Source organism: Ictalurus furcatus, chromosome 7 (genome assembly GCF_023375685.1).
Source record: "Ictalurus furcatus strain D&B chromosome 7, Billie_1.0, whole genome shotgun sequence".
Lineage (NCBI taxonomy): Eukaryota > Metazoa > Chordata > Actinopteri > Siluriformes > Ictaluridae > Ictalurus > Ictalurus furcatus.
This window is the reverse complement of record NC_071261.1, coordinates 18,397,056-18,414,814: the sequence shown is the minus strand read 5'-3', so window position 1 is coordinate 18,414,814 and position 17,759 is coordinate 18,397,056. Positions and strand designations below refer to the sequence as shown.

Genomic DNA, 17,759 nt, shown 5'->3' with positions numbered 1-17,759 from the left:
TTTCTACCTGTTCCAGCAGCTTTTGAAAGTTAATTCTTATATTACTTCATTTGGTTGCATGTAGGATGTGTTCTGGAAAATCTGGAATGACTCATGAAAGGGATGAGATTTGTCAGATATAATGTAGTGTGCTTTCCTAAGTGCCTGCTTAGTAAATGCACCTGCCAACACATGCAGTTTCACTCCTAACACTTTACTACAAATATGTACAACTCTGACCAGTGCTTTTATTGTTTAACATTTTAAAGAGGCAAACCAGCAAATCGATGTTAAAAAACAATGTTCAAAAGATTTAATATAAGCCCTATAAAAACAGTTACTAGTGTCCTCTCAATATGGAATTTAGTTAATTTCCTCAGACAAAAGAGTCTTTGCTGCCTTATTTTGCAGTCTATCTGTGTTCATTGCAAATTTTAATTGATCAATTATAGTGCCTATATACTTTTAAATTTTTGAATAACTTTCAATAGATTGGTCTTCAATAATGGTACTTGAGGTAGCTGTGTAGTTATGCTGAAAATCCATGCACATATCTTTAGTTTTACCAACATTCAGATGTAAACTAGCCTCCTAACACACTTTAACAGCCAACGACAGGGTTGTGGTCCATCTCCTCACCAGCCTACAGACTCACCACCACTGTGTCGTCAGCAAACTTCAGAATATACCGATTCTCAAATTGACTACGACACTCATCAGTGTAAAGGAAGTAGAGGAAGTAGAGAAAGAACACACCCCTGTGGAGAGCCAGTTGATGCAATTATCGAACCTGACAGACTGTTGTTAACCCTAACTCTTTGAGACCTATTAGTAAGAAAGTCTAATATCCAATCAGTCATACTTATATCCACAACAAAACCCTCTCTGAGCTTGTGCAACCTACTTGGTACAGCTTTTGTTTGTTGTTTATATAACTGGTATTTATTTGTGTTATTTTATGTTAGATGGCAAGCCTGGGCTCCAGGAATTCCCAAATGTGTAGACGCCAAATCAGAGGCAGATCTACCCCAGGATGTTCGCTTTGCCAATGAGAAGCGCAGTGACTTTGAAAGATCACTTCAATACGCGTAAGCAGCACATTACTTTATATAAAGTTTATCTATAAAAACAGTATGAACAAATTATCATTTAAAAGTAACATACAGTGTTGTGAAAAATTATTTGTGAAACTGATTTCTTCTGTTTTTGTATACATCTCATACCAAATTGTTTCAGAAATTAAAATCTAAGATAAAACAAAGGCAACCTCGTTGTTACGTTATGGTACCTAAAACAGAAGCAAGCACAAGTGAGAATGACTCCAAAATGCGAGGATCAGGCAGAAGGCGTAGTCACAAGGCAGGCAGTGGTCAGACGATCAGGCGAACAGGCAGTACTAGGCTTAGACAGAAAATTGTAGTCAACAACCAAAGCACAATAACCAAAACCGGGTTAACGAATACGAGCACTAAGGCTTGGTTCATGACAGAGACAAGGCTGCTGAGCGTTTACTTCGCGAGCTAGTAATGCTCTAACCATCACCTAAATACTTGTGAGTGTGTCTGTGTGCGTGTGTGTGATTGTGTGCAGGTATCCATGATCAGAACTTGGGAGAATGTGGGAATGTATGGGAATGTATGGGAAGTGTAGTCTTTGTTGGCCATGTTTGTCGTTTGCGTTGCACTCTGGGAATTGTAGTCGCTGGTTCGCTGTGACGTGACACTGGGTAAACACAAAAGGCAATTTTGAAAATGATAATATTAATTATTGAAGAAAAAAATGGACTAACTGGACCTGTGTGAAAATGTATTTGCCCCCGTAGTTCTAATTCCTCAAATCTATGAAACTGCATTCATAATGTTCAGTTGGACTAGACACAACCAGGCCTGATTACTGCAAACCCTGTTCAGTCAAATCAACACTTAAATAGAACTTTTTCAACAGCATGAAGTTGGTTAAAAGGTCTTACACATTAACACACTATGCCAAAGTTGAAAGAAATTCCAGAAATTATGAGGAAGAACGTGATTGAAATACATCAGTCTGGAAAGAGTTACAAAGCTATTTGAAGGCTCTGGGACTCCAAAGGACCACAGTGTGCATTATCTCCTAATGCAAAATTAGAATTTTTTTTGCAAAAATTGCAAAAGTTTTTGCATTATCTCCTAATGCAAAAACTCAGCACAGTAGTGAACCTTCCCAGAAGTGGCCGACCTTCCAAAATTCCTCCAAGGGCACAGCAATTACTCATCCAGCAAGTCACAAAAGAGCCAAGGACAATATCACAGGACCTACAGGCCTTTCTTGCATCAATAAAGGTCACTGTTCATGACTAAACCATCAGAAAGACACTGGGCAAAAATGGCATCCATGGAAGAGTGGTGAGGTGAAAACCACAGCTAACCCAGAAGAACATTAAGGCTTGTCTGAATTATGCCAAAACACACCTTGATGATCCTCAAACCTTTTGGGAGAATGTTCTGTGGACCAATGAGTCGAAAGTGGAACTGTTTGGAAAACAGGGGTCCTGTTACATCTACAAAAGAACATCATACCTACAGTCAAGCATGGTGGTGGAAATGTGGTGGTGTGGGGATGCTTTGCTGCTTCAGGGCTTGGGCAACTTGCAATAACTGAGGGAAACATGAATTCTGCTCTCAGAAAATCCTAAAAAAAAGAATGTCCGGTCTTCAGTCCGTAAGTTGAAACTCAAGCGCAACTGGATTATGCAGCAAGACAATGATTTAAAGCATAGGAGTAAGTCCTAGTCCTAGAAGTAAGTGAAAGACTGATCTCCAGTTATCAGAAGCGTTTGGTTGCAGTTATTGCTGCTAAAGCTGGCACAACCAGATTTTAAGTGCAAGGGGCAATTAGTTTTTCGCATTGGTGATTGGTGTTTGATAACTTTTTATGCTTCAATAAAAAAATTTTTAGAAATAAAAACTGTATTGTGTGTTTACTCAGGTTGTCTTTGTTTTATGCTGTATTTTGTTTGAAGCTCTAAAACTATTATTAGAAGAAATCAGGATGCGGGCAAATACTTTTTCACAGCACTGTATCTACAGTGAAGCAGAGATAAAAGCATGTGGGACATAAACATCTGTACATATAATGTTTAATTAAATCCCCCTCAGGCTTTTGGAGCTGTCTCTAAAAAAGCTGGTCATCTGGTTTGGGAGGTCATGGAAGGATCTGGATGATTTTAAACAAATATTTTGGAAATTACGGAGTCCCATTGCTGGTTAAGTAGCTGTGACCCTTTTTACCCTGTTACAAACAAATGATTTCTAATCAACTTCACTTGGGCAAAAAAATTTAAAAATACAAAGCGTTTGTATAATCAAACAATGAGTATTATTAGTGTAACTTTTCAATTGTGGCCAAATACCATTTTTATGCCAAATAGCTGCATTCTTTTAAATGTACAGTTAACTTACAGTACAAATAATATATATTGACTTTGATTAGAAACATTTATTTAAAACCTCCTGCTTGAACTGTCTACAACACATAATAATACTAACTAATTGAATGTAAATGTGTTATGAATATTATTAGAATACACTATGGAACACTGGAAAGAGGACTGGTTTTTCGGCCATCAGTTCCTGAATGGGTCAAATCCACGGATGATCCAGAGGTGCAGGAAACTGCCCTCCAACTTCCCTGTCGTTGGAGACACAGTGCAGGCCTTCTTAAGCCCCAACACCACCCTGGATAAAGAGCTCAAGGTGAGGTGTAGTGTATAATGTCTGCAATGATGCCATGCACCCTTCAAAAAATTCATATTCATCTTCATTAACCACTTTATCCTGGTAGTCTTGAATCCGCCAGTTCATCACAGGGCACTATACACTCACATATTCACACCTAGGGATGTTTAGCGATCAGATGATATGGATTGATTCATTGATTTTAAAGCCAATGATTGAAGTGAATCTAAGCAAAGCAAAGTTTTGTTGTTGGTACCCTAAGTTCAGGGAACCCTGGAGCTGTAAGTAGTCAACTACCTGCAGCGCCAGCAGGTCAGGATTGGCCATCAGGAGATTTGGCAGAAATACAATCCTGATTTTGGCCTGCATTTTTTTTTTCCTGCGATGATGCCAAGTGGCTTGCAAATCCTGCACTTCTGAGAGATCTTGCTCCATACAGATTGGTTAACAAATCATAAACCTGCTAGTTTTGCAATGCTATTGGTCACCAATTGTTCACCACATTTTAAAGTAGAAATTTTAAAAATAACTTTAATTACAGGTCAGTCTGATCTGCAAACATGTAGTTAACATTGTCTAATTAGGCCCTATTAACCACACTATCAAACAAATATCTAATAACCACAACTGACTACATAAATGACATTATTAAGCTGTACAACTGAACATATTTTTTTTTTTTTACAATTTGTTCAGAAAGTCAGTGGATATTTTTTATTATTATTGTTGTTGTTATTATTGTTGTTGTTGTTATTATTATTATTATTATTATTATTATTATTATTATTATTATAAATCAGTGGCTATTTGTTTTACTATGTAATATTTTTTACATTATTAAAGAAAAACCAGTATAAAACGAAGTACGCTCAAAACCAGTAAGCTCACTAGTACATTTGGAGTGAAATTACAGGTACAGCGGGAAAAATCTATTTGTCACAAGGGGCAATCTCACTATTTAAAACATTTGTGACAAGGGGCAATCTCAATCTCAATCTCAAACTCACTGGGTGTTTCCCCTCCACAACGTTCTGTGTAAACTCTAGAGTCTGTTGTGTGTGAAAATCCCAGGAGATTTCTAAAGAACTCATGTCACCCTGTCTGACACCAACAATCATGCCACGGTCAAAGTCATTGAGATCCCATTTATCCCCATTTTCATGTATGATGTGAACATTAACGGAAGATCTTGACCAGGATTTTACATGATTTTATCAAATGAGCTGCTGCCGCATGATTGGCTGATTAGAGACTTGCATGAATGTGCAGATGTACAGGGGTTCCTCATAAATTGATTGGTGAGTGTGCATTACAGTAGGTGGTCGCTGGTGTCTGAATTTGTTTTGGGTGTATGCGGTGGCCTGGGTGGTTGTGAGTTTGAATTCTTTTCGCCCATAAAACCATCACCATGCTGCCCAAACCAGGACAAATGGTTACTGCTTAAGAATGAATAATGATTAAAACCTATATATAAAAAAAGGTTTCCTTAAGGGCTGGATCATTCTACCATGGAAACTTTTCTCAAAAGTAAACCCTTTTGTAAGGTTTTATATAAAATCTCTGAAGAACTGTTTGATGGAAGTTTAAGCCTGTGTAATGGTTTAATTGGGTTTGTTGGGTTGGGTTTAATGCATAACAGGGGAATTATTATTATATGGTGTTCAGGCCTGAAGTTTTCACATTTCCTATTTTAATTTTTTTCCCCCAAAGCTGCCTGGGTGCTGAAATGTTAGTACATAGTTCTTATCTGAAATATTTTTGTCTACAGACAAAATAGAAAAGAAAACAATTTCTGACACCATTATCGGAAAAACGTTATCGGAAAAATGTATCCTATGAGAGCTTATGAGAGCACTAATGTGAACCTGTATAGGCTTCAAATCATACAATTGGCATGAGTTACTACACTTTTATATATTTATTATATTGTTTGCAAAGCTTACATAGCTTATTTAATTCAATTATACACACACCAATTTACTGATAATTTTGATAAATAAATTGTGCCCTATACAAAGGAAGAGTTAGCTGATATTTACATTGACCAATGTGCTGTAATGGCTGAGCTGCATGAACAAAAGATGTACTGTTTGTTAATATGAATTCATCTAGGTTAATGTAGGTAATCACAAAACATCTTAAAAATGCTTGAAATGGTGCATAGGAGGGACATCATTAAAAGCCCCAGATGTATCATGTCTTGGACACACCCCTGTTTGCATACCATTATGTAATGATTTCATTATTGGGTTTAGCACAAAGCCCGCTGTTATGTAATGACTTTTTCTGTAATGTAATAACAGCGAAATTATCCATCTATGTCTTAGTACAACAGTCAGTACACCTGTCCTGGTATCTTAAAGACTCTAATAATCTCTCTGTCTCGCTGAAGGCTGGGAATGTATACCTTGTTGACTATGCTATAATGGATGGCATCCCTGAGAATGTTATCGGAGAGGAGAAGCAGCATATAGCAGCTCCTTTGTGTTTACTATATGAACATCCAGACAATGGCCTCATTCCCATCGCCATACAGGTAATGTTTTCACCAAGTCTGTTCACCAGAGGCAACATATGGCTAATGAAAAGGATCATTCTATCAGCCTTTCCTTTTTCTCAGCTTGAACAGAATCCTAGTAAGGACACACCCATCTTCCGCCCTAATGATCCGTCTCTGGCCTGGTTATTGGCTAAAATGTGGGTCCGTCATGCTGAATTTCAGGTCTTCCAGGTGTTGTCACACCTTCTGCGAACTCACCTTATAGTGGAGGTGTTCTGTGTGGCCACACTGCGTCACCTCCCTGCAGTCCACCCTATATACAAGGTTAGAGTGCAAGTATGGATGTGCTTTCTTTAAAGCTAAAAATATCAGGTATAGCAATAAGTCTCTCTCTCTCTTCCTCTCTGCAATAGCTGATCACTCCTCATCTGAAGTACACTCTGGAGATAAACTACCGTGCACGCACACAGCTTATCTCTCATGATGGCATCTTCAAGAGGGTGAGCTTCAGCTACAGAAAATATATAGATTGAAGTGACTTGAAGAGAAATGTTTGACAATTTTGATGCATTTAAATGCCAGATTTTACCTAATACTGAATACACAGTCAAGGAATGAGCTATGAATGTGTCCGAAAAGTCAGGAACCAATGAAAGTATAAATATATATAATTAACTGTGTATTTATTATTTACAACATTTACATTTATTTACATTTATTCACTTAGCAGACGATTTTATCCAAAGCGACTTACAAATGAGAAAGATACAAACAAAGCGATATATCAAGCAGAGAACAATACAAGTAGTGCTACCATACAAGATCCATTAATTGAATTCCAGAAGAAGTAAAGTGCACAGTAGAGGTGTAAGTGCAAATTTTTAATTTTTTTTGTATTAATTTTTTAATTAATTATTTATTTTTTTTATTATGAGTTGGTTAGGTGTTCATGGAAGAGGTGGGTCTTTAGCTGTTTTTTGAAGATGGTGAGAGATTCTGCGGTCCAGATTGAGATTGGAAGTGCATTCCACCACTGAGGAACAGTTAGTGTGAAGGTTCTGGAAAGGGACCTTGCGCCATGCTGAGTTGGAACTGCTAAATGTCGGTCGCTAATCGATCACAGATTGCAAGAGGGAACGTAGGCCTTCAGGAGAGAGTTGAGGTAGGAGGGTGCTGTTCCTGACAAGGTCTTGTAGGTGAGCATCAAGGCCTTGAACTTGATGCGGGCAGCTACAGGAAGCCAGTGGAGGGAAGTGAAGTCGGGTGTGACATGGGTTCTCTTGGGCGGGTTGAAGACGAGGCGCGCTGCAGCATTCTGAATCATCTCAAGGGGTTTGATGGAGCTGGCTGGGAGGCCTGAAAGCAGTGAGTTGCAGTAGTCCAATTTAGAGATAACAAGAGCCTGGACTAGTATCTGTGTAGCCTGTTCGGTGATGTAGGGTCGGATTTTCTTGATGTTGTAAAGGATGAACCTACAGCACCTTGCAGTTGCTGAGATATGGTCTGTAAAGGTCAAGCCGTCATCAAGAATCACCCCAAGGTTCCTGGCCGTCCTGGTGGGCATGAGTGCGAGTGAGCCGAGCTGTACAGTGAGGTTGTGGTTGATTGAGGGACAGGCTGGGATCACGAGAAGCTCAGATTTTGCCAGGTTAAGCTTAACATGGTTTTCCTTCATCCAGACCGAGATGTCCGAAAGGCAAGCAGAGATGCGTGCAGAGACGGGTGGATCGTCAGGCTGGAAGGACAAATGGAGCTGGGTGTCATCAGCATAGCAATGATATGAGAAGCCATGAGACTCAATCACCTGCCCTAGAGATGTAGTGTAGATAGAAAAGAGGAGTGGACCCAGAACTGACCCCTGTGGAACGCCAGTTGTGAGTTGCTGAGTTTCAGAAATACCTCCCCTCCATGATACGTTGAAGGATCATACAGTATGCTCTACATGTTCACCCTTATGTTCTACACATTTTCTGTGTATCATGTTTTTGTGGATTGTTCTCAACATATTTGGATCGACATATTTGTTCAACAAAATCCCACTGGTTCCTGACTTTTTCGGACACCTGCAGATCAGCAGTAGATAAGCAAGCATGCTTCCTTGCAGGTGGCGTCCACGGGTGGTGAAGGGATACTGGTGCTGTCTCAAAGGGAGTTTAAGGCCCTGACCTACCGTTCTCTCCAACCCCATTGCGACTTTGTAGACCGTGGTGTTACTAAACTCAATAAATACTTCTATAGAGAGCATAGCCTGATGCTCTGGAGCGCCATTGAGAAGTATGAGTCCAGACATGATGCAGTGCTCTAGAGCTACTATTACTGTCATTATTAGGTGCTGAAATTAAGTTTAGCCATATTCAGCTTTTTATTTGTTTTATTTTGGAAACACAAGTATTTACAGCTCCTCTTCTCACTTACAGGTTTGTCTCCAGCATTGTGTCTCTGTATTATGGAATTGACAGTGAAGTAGTGCAGGATTCAGAACTGCAGGTGTGGATTAAGGATGTTGTTGAGGAAGGCTTTGCAAACATCCCTCACTTTGGTTAGTTGCCTGAACAAAAAAAATGTATAATACTGATTTCATGGCAATAACTGTGGAGCAGCAGTGGCTCGGGGCTTAAGCGTCTGGGCTAATTATGAAAAACAACTAATTACTGCATAATCTATTATTTATAAAAATAGACATGAGGTAATCTAAATAATCTCAAATGTGTGTTGCATTGTACTACATGCAACAGCTGTGATTACATTTATCCTTACACAGAGTAATTAATGTTATTCTTATAGTAAGTAAGTAAGTAAATTTTAATTCAGCTTACACTGACCAAAGTGCTGTACAGAAGCAACTATAAAATACAATAAAATTTACAATGAAATAAAAAGTAAATAAATATAGTTACTAATCAACAAGTTAATAGCTAGGGAAGGCCAAAGAGTAAAAATGTGTCTTAAGTCTAGATTTAAAATAGAGATTGAGGGAGTACTCTTAATGTCAGGTGGCAATTGATTCCATAAACATGGAGCAGCAACTGCAAATACTCTGTCACCTTTTAATTTAAGACATGAACGTGGGACATGTAGGAGAGCTTTATTGGGAGACCTGAGAGACTTGGGAGCTGAATGCAAATAAATATGGTCAGACATATAAGATCGGGCTTGTCAGTTAAGAGCTTTAAAAACAATCAGCAAAATCTTGAATTGAATTCTAAAAAAGACCAATGAAGCCAATGAAGAGAAGCTAGAATTTTTTTTTGCATTCATTAACAATTTTTAACAGTCAAGCAAAGTATTAGAGTGGGTAGGAATGAAGAAGGATCGAATGTCATCAATCTTTTCAATAAAGAACCTCAAAAATCTGTCTCAAATATCAGGAGATGGTTCTACTTCATAAGAGATGTGAGGATTAATTACTGAATTAATAGTGTTAAACAGGATTTTAGGGGTATGACAATATTTACTAATAATACCAGAGAAGTATTTAGCTCTAGGTTTTTTGGCTGCTTTCTGAAAATTCACCAGGCAGTTTTTAAAGATACCAAATGAAACAGTAAGATGATCTTTTTTCCATCTCCACTCTGCTTTCTGACAACTCAGTCTAAGCAGATGAGCAGAGTCATCCAACCATGATTTTGATTTAAATTTAGGACATTTGTATTTAAAAGGTGCTATAGAGTCCAAGATATCTAAGCAGGAAGAATTAAAGAGAGAAATTAGATCATTCGGGCTTGAAAAATGCTCAGCAAATAAAATTGAAGTCGAGACATCATTTCTTTGATACATGTCTGAAAACTGATTTGCAGTAAGAGAATTGATACAACGAGAATAAAAGCCTGTAGTTTTATCAGTACACACAGAGCTGGATAGTAGGACACTGAATACAATAGGCTTATAATCTGAAAAACATGAATCTTCAATGTTTATATTGTCAATAGAAAACCTAAAAAACATGTTCAAGATGTGCCCGAGTACATGTGTAGCCTTTTCTATATGCTGAATGCTGAATATAATTATAATGCATGTGTGACAGGGCTGCCTAATAAACTAAAGAATAAACAGGAACTGATCACACTTTTGAGTGTGGTCATCTTCACCAGCACTGCACAACACGCAGCAATCAATAACGGACAGGTAAGCGATGTCATTGTATTCTTTTACGAATTAGATCTAAACCATGTATCCCTGTGTAATGAACTATAATGGGAAGTTCCAACAAACTAACACAGCAAAATCACCAGTGTTGATTTAACACCCACAGTCTTGAATTCACACCCTACAGTGTTTATATAAGTCCATTGGACTCTCATAAACACTCTGGGTGTTAATTCAACACTAGGGATTTTACTGTGAACATTTAATGCAGTATGCTATTTGTCATTAATACGCAGTATTGCATTTTTCAGCCTGAGTGATTTGACAAAATTCACAGTTTTGCATAATTTTTGTATTCATATTTATTCATACATCAGTGTTCTGTTACTATAATATTCAGTACCACAGCAAGCAACTAATTCATAGTGTTATAGCGTAATTACTACAAGCAAATCATGGTGTAGGAGGCAGTTAGTGGGAAAAAATCAAACCAGCCTGCAAATAAGTCGCCATCCTAAGCAGAGGAAGTGTCTCACAAAGGGGGTCTTCTAGTGTTTAAGCTAAGAAAGCTCTAGCTGTGACTGTGTAGTAGGCATGATGGCAAGAATCGATGTACTTTTGTCTAGTGGGTCACTTTTAACAACATGCTCTTCCGTGTTTTAATCTTGTTCAGATTGACCTTGTGTATATTTTTCCTCTATACTCTAGTTTGACTTCTGTGCGTGGGTGCCCAACACGCCTTGCACCATGCGCCAGCCTCCACCCACAGACAAGAACAGTGTCACTATGGAGTTGATCATGAACACACTCAAGGATGTCAGCCAGTCATGTGTGGTGATGGCAATCACATGGCTTTTATCAAGCGCTCAGCCAGATAAAGTGAGGCAACACATTCACAGAACACCCGTCATTGCAAAACAGGCTCAAAATAAAATGCAGAAATAACGCACAGAATGTTGGTTATAGGTTTATAGTAAACTGGATGTAATGATGGAATCCAGCACCAAATCTTCCCATTAGTTACTTACAGCTAAGAATTTTTTGTCTCTTTTTTTTTTTTTTTTTTTAATTTCTATATTTTAATTTTATTTCCTTTCTGCCCTCCACCCTGTCTATCATGCTCAGATACCTCTGGCACACTACAAGGAAGAGTACTTCACTGAGTCGGCAGCCCAAAAGATGATCGACAACTTCAGGCAGGATTTGAAATACATCGAGGTGAAAATTCTGAAGCAGAATAATGGTCTCAAACTACCATATCTCTATCTGTGCCCTAGCCAAATAGAGAACAGCATTACCATATAGAGAGGCTTGAGAAACATTCTGCAAGCTATAAACCTTTTGGTGATTGTTGTAAATCTACACGCACCGTCCACTTTACTAGGAACACCTGTACATTCATGCAGTTATCTAATCAGCCAATCAGGTGGCAGTAGCACAATGCAAAAAGCTTTAGTTAATGTTCAGACCAAACATGAGAATGGGGAGAAAAAAGTGTGATCTCAGTGGCATGGTTACCATGATGAGCTGGTTCGAGTATTTCAAAAACTGCTGATCTCCTGGGATTTTCACACACAACAGTCTCTAGAGGTTACACAGAATGGTGCGAAAAACAAAAAAACATCCAGTTGCAGACTGGAAAAAGACCAGGTGATTTTTTTTATATATAATCCTCAACTGTCTATTTTCTGTTCCTGCCCATGATAACCTAAGATTTCTGTTCTAGGCTGATTGGAGTGGAACTCAATATGGTGTTCTGCTGGTGCAGGCCATCCACCTCAAGGTTCAATGATTTGTGCATGCATTTGAGTTACTATATCCTTTCTGGCAGCTCAAACTGGTCATTCTCCTCTGATCTCTCTTATCAACAAGGTGTTTCCACCCACAGAACTCTCGCTCACTCAATGTTTTTGTTTTTTTGCATCCATTCTCTGTAAACTCTAGGGAATGTTGTGTGTGAAATTCCCAGGAGATCAGCAGTTTCTAAAATACTCAAACCTGCCCTTCTAGCACCAACAACCATTGCACAGTTAAAGTCACAGAAATCAGTTTTCCCCATTCTAATGTTTGATTTGAACATTACCTGATGCTCTTATGGAAAATGATTTAATCTTATACCTTTATTAATGCATTAATCATTTATCTATTAGTTATTTCTCCATTATCCACAGTTAATCCTTCATTATACTCCGTAGTCACAACATTTATGTGGGAAATCAGAAGCGTAGTGTATCTGCTTCTAGTCATTTAGACTTGTGTGAGAAAGCAAGAAGATGTCCTTGAAGGATTTATTAAAACTCCTAGAGGGAGGTCTACTCAATCGGGACTGATTTAAGACTCCTGCGGGAAGAGAAGCTACCGTCATGGTCATGTCTCGTTGTGTGTCTTGAATAAGATAGGCTTGTGACCCGAGGTTGAGATGAAGTAATTCTCACAAGTAATTCTTGCAGTCCTAGTATTTAGATTTTCACTATATATGTATTTCCTTTCCTGTTAATCATTTAATCATTTGTGATAATTCATGTTAATGTTATCTTTATTTGATCAATAAGCATGAAGTTATTTGTTTACCTATAGCCAATGATGAAACACTAACCCTGTGCAGTAAACTATATAATTGCATGTAACACTTTGGTCGTTGGAGTTCTTCTCCCCGGCCATGATGAGAATAAACATGTTACTCTGGAGCCAACTGTGTCTCTGTGAGTTTGACTTTTATTTGTCTTCAGAAGGTAATATTTTCTACCACACTCTTAACCTGTATCTGCATGATTTTATGCATTGCGCTGCTGCCACATGATTGGCTGATTAAATAACTGCATGAATGTGCATGTGTACAGGTGTTCCTAATAAAGTGGATAGCGAGTGTATATGGTTCAGATATGTTGTTCTTATGTTGTACAGATTTTACAGTCAGGCTCAATAAATTGGAAACTCTGTAATGCATGTAACCACCAGGAAAAGATAGACATAGATATTAGGAACTACAGAGTATTTATTCCTGCAAACAACTAAATGTTACAAATAAGATACGAGATTGTTAGTTTATACAAAATTAAATTCACACAGACAACTGTCATTTCTACTTTGTATTTTTTTACTATATATTTATGGATATACAGTCCCCTCTGAAACTATTGGAATGGCAAGGTCAATTAATTTGTTTTTGGTGTAGACTCAGGACATTTGGGTTTGAAAAATGAATATGAGAAGAGAGTTGTGAATTTCAGCTTCTATTTCGTGGTATTTATATGTTGAGCCACACACAAAATGTGCTAAGTTCATGTTCTATCAGACCACCCATTTGTAGGCGAGCAAAAATATTGCAACATGTCAGTGCAGTGACAGGTGTTTCTTGTTGCCCAGGTGTGTCCTGTTGGATTTACTGTTTAAACAATAAATAGCTCTGAACATCTACTCATGGTTTTAGCTTTCAATTTTACCTGTGAAGACTGTATTTTTTTTGTTAAGAAAGATAACCCAACATGAAGATCAGAGAGTTGTGTATGGGAGAAAAGTGAGTCATTTTGAAGTTGAGAAAAGAGGTTAAATCAATGAGGCATTGCACAAACAATGGGCATAGCCTATACAACAATTGGGAATGTCTTGAAAAAGAAAGAAACCACTGGTGTACTGAGCAAGTCCGGTCAACCAAGGAAAACAACAACAGCTGATGAGAGAAACGTTGTGAGACCTGTGAAGGAAAAACCCCAAAACAGTTAGTGACATCACCAACAACCTCCACAGAGCAGGGGTGAATGTATCACAATCCACTGTCTAAAGAAGACTTCAAGAGCAGAAATACAGAGAATTGGAAAGCCAGATTGGAATTCACAAAAAAATACAGAGATGAGCCACAAAAGTTATGGAACAAAGATTAACCTCTACCAAAGAGATGGAAATGCCAAAGTGTGGAGAAAGAAAGGATCTGTTCATGATCCAAAACCTACAAGATCATCTGTCAAACATAGTGGAGGAAGTGTCATGGCTTGTATTTACATGACTACTTCTGGAACAGGATCACTAATCTTTATTTATGAAGTAACTCATGGCGGTAGCAACAAAATGAATTCAGAAGTTTCCAGGAATATTTTATCTGCCAATTTATAAAGAAATGCATCCGAATTATTCGGAAGGAGTATATTCCGAATGACTCAGATCAGGAGGTGAGGTGAACTAACAGACTGCATAGCTTGAAGACCCAGCTAAGCTATAATTAATCATTTCTGTTTCTCATCATTCGGCCTTGGCTACATTAGCCTATAGTTTATTTTATACTCCAAATGTGATCAACGTTTGCGTAAGTACTAGATGTGTTGGGGAATTTAACATGTAACATTTTAATTATATTCTGCTGAAAGGAACGAAATGACTAGGAAAAAAAGATCCGTTCATTTTGCTGAAAGAGATTCAAAGATCCGAGTCAGTAAAATGATCCGGACTTCCCATCAGTAGAGAACAGTCTCTTTCGGTCATGTGCGACATGCGGAGAACTGGTAGTGCTGCTGAAACTGAGAATGCGTGTACCGAGGCTTTCATTCAGGGGGACGAAATTAATGTTTCTGAAGTATTTTGCCGAACAGCAGAAAGTATAACAAATAAAACATACTGGAAATTTGTTTATGACTTAATTACTGTCTTATCGCTGTATGAGGATCCGATTCACAGTCGTTTTGACCTGAACAGTACACTGAGTCGGGACAGCACGGCACACTGAACCAAGAACAGATTCGGACTGCTGATACTACACTGAGTATCCATGACCCAAGAGGCAAAATGTAAATTTCTTTAATAACAAATAAAACGTACTGCATATGTATAGTAGAACTAATTATAGCAAACAACTTATTTTAAATTAAAACATTTAGAAACGGTTTAGTTAAACCACGTAAATGAATTTTACTATTGTGTATGTAGATTATATTTTAGGATTTTATGAGCTGGATCATGGTTTCTGTTTAAAAAAAAAAAAAGGAAATAAAAAATATGCTTTAGACATGTAAAACATCCGCGTCTACACATTGCCTGTATTGGGTGCTTTAGCTGCTTTAATGTAGGTAACTTATCCAAGAATATTGTTGTTGTTGTTGTTGTTTTTGTTATTATTATTATTTAATTGACTAAAATGTAAATAAGCTACATTCGCTTACACATGGCTTTATTAAAAAAAAATTAATTATATAAATATATGTGTGTGTGTGTGAGCGCGCGCGCGCACACACACACACACACAAAACATAAATAATAACTGTTTTGAATTCCGGAGCACAAAGATTAACAAAGAGAATTAACATTTAACAGAACGCAGATTCTGTGTTTTAACAGCTAACAAACAGAATGATAAATACATTACATGCCAGGGAGCAAAAAAGGATTGTGCCTTTTGAAAAGATTCACTGATTTTACAGCTTATTTGTAGAATAATCAGACACTCAATGCATGTAAAAAATTTAAGTCCACAAGAAAAGGGTTAAACAGAGGCTTACTCTTAGTAAAATTACAGTTGTGTAAGTACAAATCACTTAACCAAAAACAAAATAAGACTGATTAAGTAAAAAACAACAGACACTTCTTTCTTATGTGTAAAACCGAGAATGACATTTTTATATTTCCAAAGAGATATCAGGAATCATTCCAAAATGTTTCTCCAGATATTCTTAGTATACTCACATTACCAAAGCAAATGAAACAATTCCTCATTTTGGAGATCACAGAAGGAGCAACTTACATCAAAGTCATCATAAAAAAATACTCTGTAAAATGTTTTGTAGGGTAGCACCGATGTATCATTTTAAGATGCATTTCTTTCCTTTTAGTTTGAGCGTGAATTTTCATTCGCCGGGATGTTATACGTAATTATACGGGATGAAGAACGCAATTACGTGACGACGTAAAAGAACTGGTGTATCGGTTTTTTGAACTGGTTCGTTGAAACGAACTGTCCGAAAGAACCGGTTCGCGGAAAAGTATCACGCTGTGTCCGAAACCGCTCCCTATCTCCTATATAGTGCACTATATAGGGTGTCGGCCATTTTGTAGTGGTGTCCGAATTCTGAGTGAACAACTTAATACCCTACATTCGTTCACTCGTTTATACCCACAATGCACTCTGATTTTGAGTGTCCATCCGATGTACACTTGCCAATGCCCTATTTCCCATACTCCAACGCGAGACGGTCATAGAACGCGAAAGAAAATTAAACATGGCGGACGGGAACATCGGAGGCGGCATTCAATAAGGCTGCATCCGAAAAACGTATGCAGCTGACTTGTTGCCTAGCTGCCCTATCACGCAATGACTTCCAAAGGCAGCGTTTGCGCACGAAGGCACATCCGGAAACAGTTCCGGACAGGCTTCTGGAGGCAGTGTAACGTAATGTCGTTGCTAGGTTACCAGCTGCTCATTACCGCCACCTGGTGTATTTAGTGTAGGATTTCGGTGTATGACTTCGTCTATTAAAAATGCAGGAAAACGAGTTTATACAGTTATGTATTAACTGTATGATGATACTCGAAGACCTTTTTGATGACCCTTTTAAAATTATATTTGAAATATAAATAGAGAGCGCTTTGGCGATAACCAAGCAAATATTTATCAACTACAACACTAATTTCTCGCAATCAAAAGTTGTCGAAAGTGAAAATAAAACTTAAGCTGTGTCTGAAACGGTTCACTCGTTCACTATTCCCTATATAGGGAATGACATTTGAGTCCACTATAATGGGAAGAATTGAAGGAAAATGAGTGATAGAGTTCGGACGCTGATATACAGTAAATAGATCATAAATAGAAATAATTCAGTGAGCACTGTGTCGAGGACACAGTGGTAAATATGGAGTTTATCGTAAAACAGTAAAGTTCATTTTCTCACTGTGTTCATCTGTCACGTTTATTATATTAGTTGATAAAGAAAACAAAAACAACTGCTTGTCATGTTTATTTACTATTAGAATTATTTATTATATTTAATAAATAGATTTATTATATTTACAAATAAAAAGGCATAAAAATACATTGGGTGATGGTGCCCAGGAAACATTTAGCATGGTACTGTAGACACACAGTAAAACAAGTTCTAACCTTAGCTTGATAAAAAAAAAAAAAAAGAAAAAAAAAAAGAAGAAAAAAAAAGGTCTTAGTCCTATATTTTACTTAAACTGGTAAGGCTTAAAAAAATGTTTTCTAACTGCCATACAGCATAAATCACATTGAATTAATGACTTTTATGTGATCAATCATACAGTTTTACAGACGGTTATAATAATTTAACTACCTAAGAATATTTACCTAGTTCAAGAAAGCATAGAAAAATTAAATAATTGTCCACGTTTATGTACTTCAGAAACGTTTCATAAGGAGTCTACGTTTTAGGAAGGTCAGATTTGGAGTTTTGTGGACAGGACAATTTAAAAAAATAAATAAATAAAAATGACGATTGTATTATTTTGGACTGGCCATTGAGGCTTTGTCACGCAGAATG

General features: G+C 37.5%; 1 protein-coding gene across 1 annotated transcript; it reads left to right on the top strand.

The window, feature by feature from the left end:
- The first annotated feature begins 3,522 nt into the window (after nucleotides 1-3,522).
- Nucleotides 3,523-14,716, top strand: LOC128610036 (polyunsaturated fatty acid lipoxygenase ALOX12-like). The gene is made up of 9 exons (XM_053629059.1): nucleotides 3,523-3,710; nucleotides 6,085-6,228; nucleotides 6,313-6,516; nucleotides 6,606-6,692; nucleotides 8,297-8,466; nucleotides 8,610-8,731; nucleotides 10,217-10,317; nucleotides 10,987-11,157; nucleotides 11,404-14,716. Exons 1-9 carry the CDS (start codon nucleotides 3,546-3,548, stop codon nucleotides 11,581-11,583), a joined length of 1,344 nt encoding a protein of 447 aa, XP_053485034.1. The 5' UTR covers nucleotides 3,523-3,545; the 3' UTR covers nucleotides 11,584-14,716.
- The last annotated feature ends 3,043 nt before the right edge of the window (nucleotides 14,717-17,759 follow it).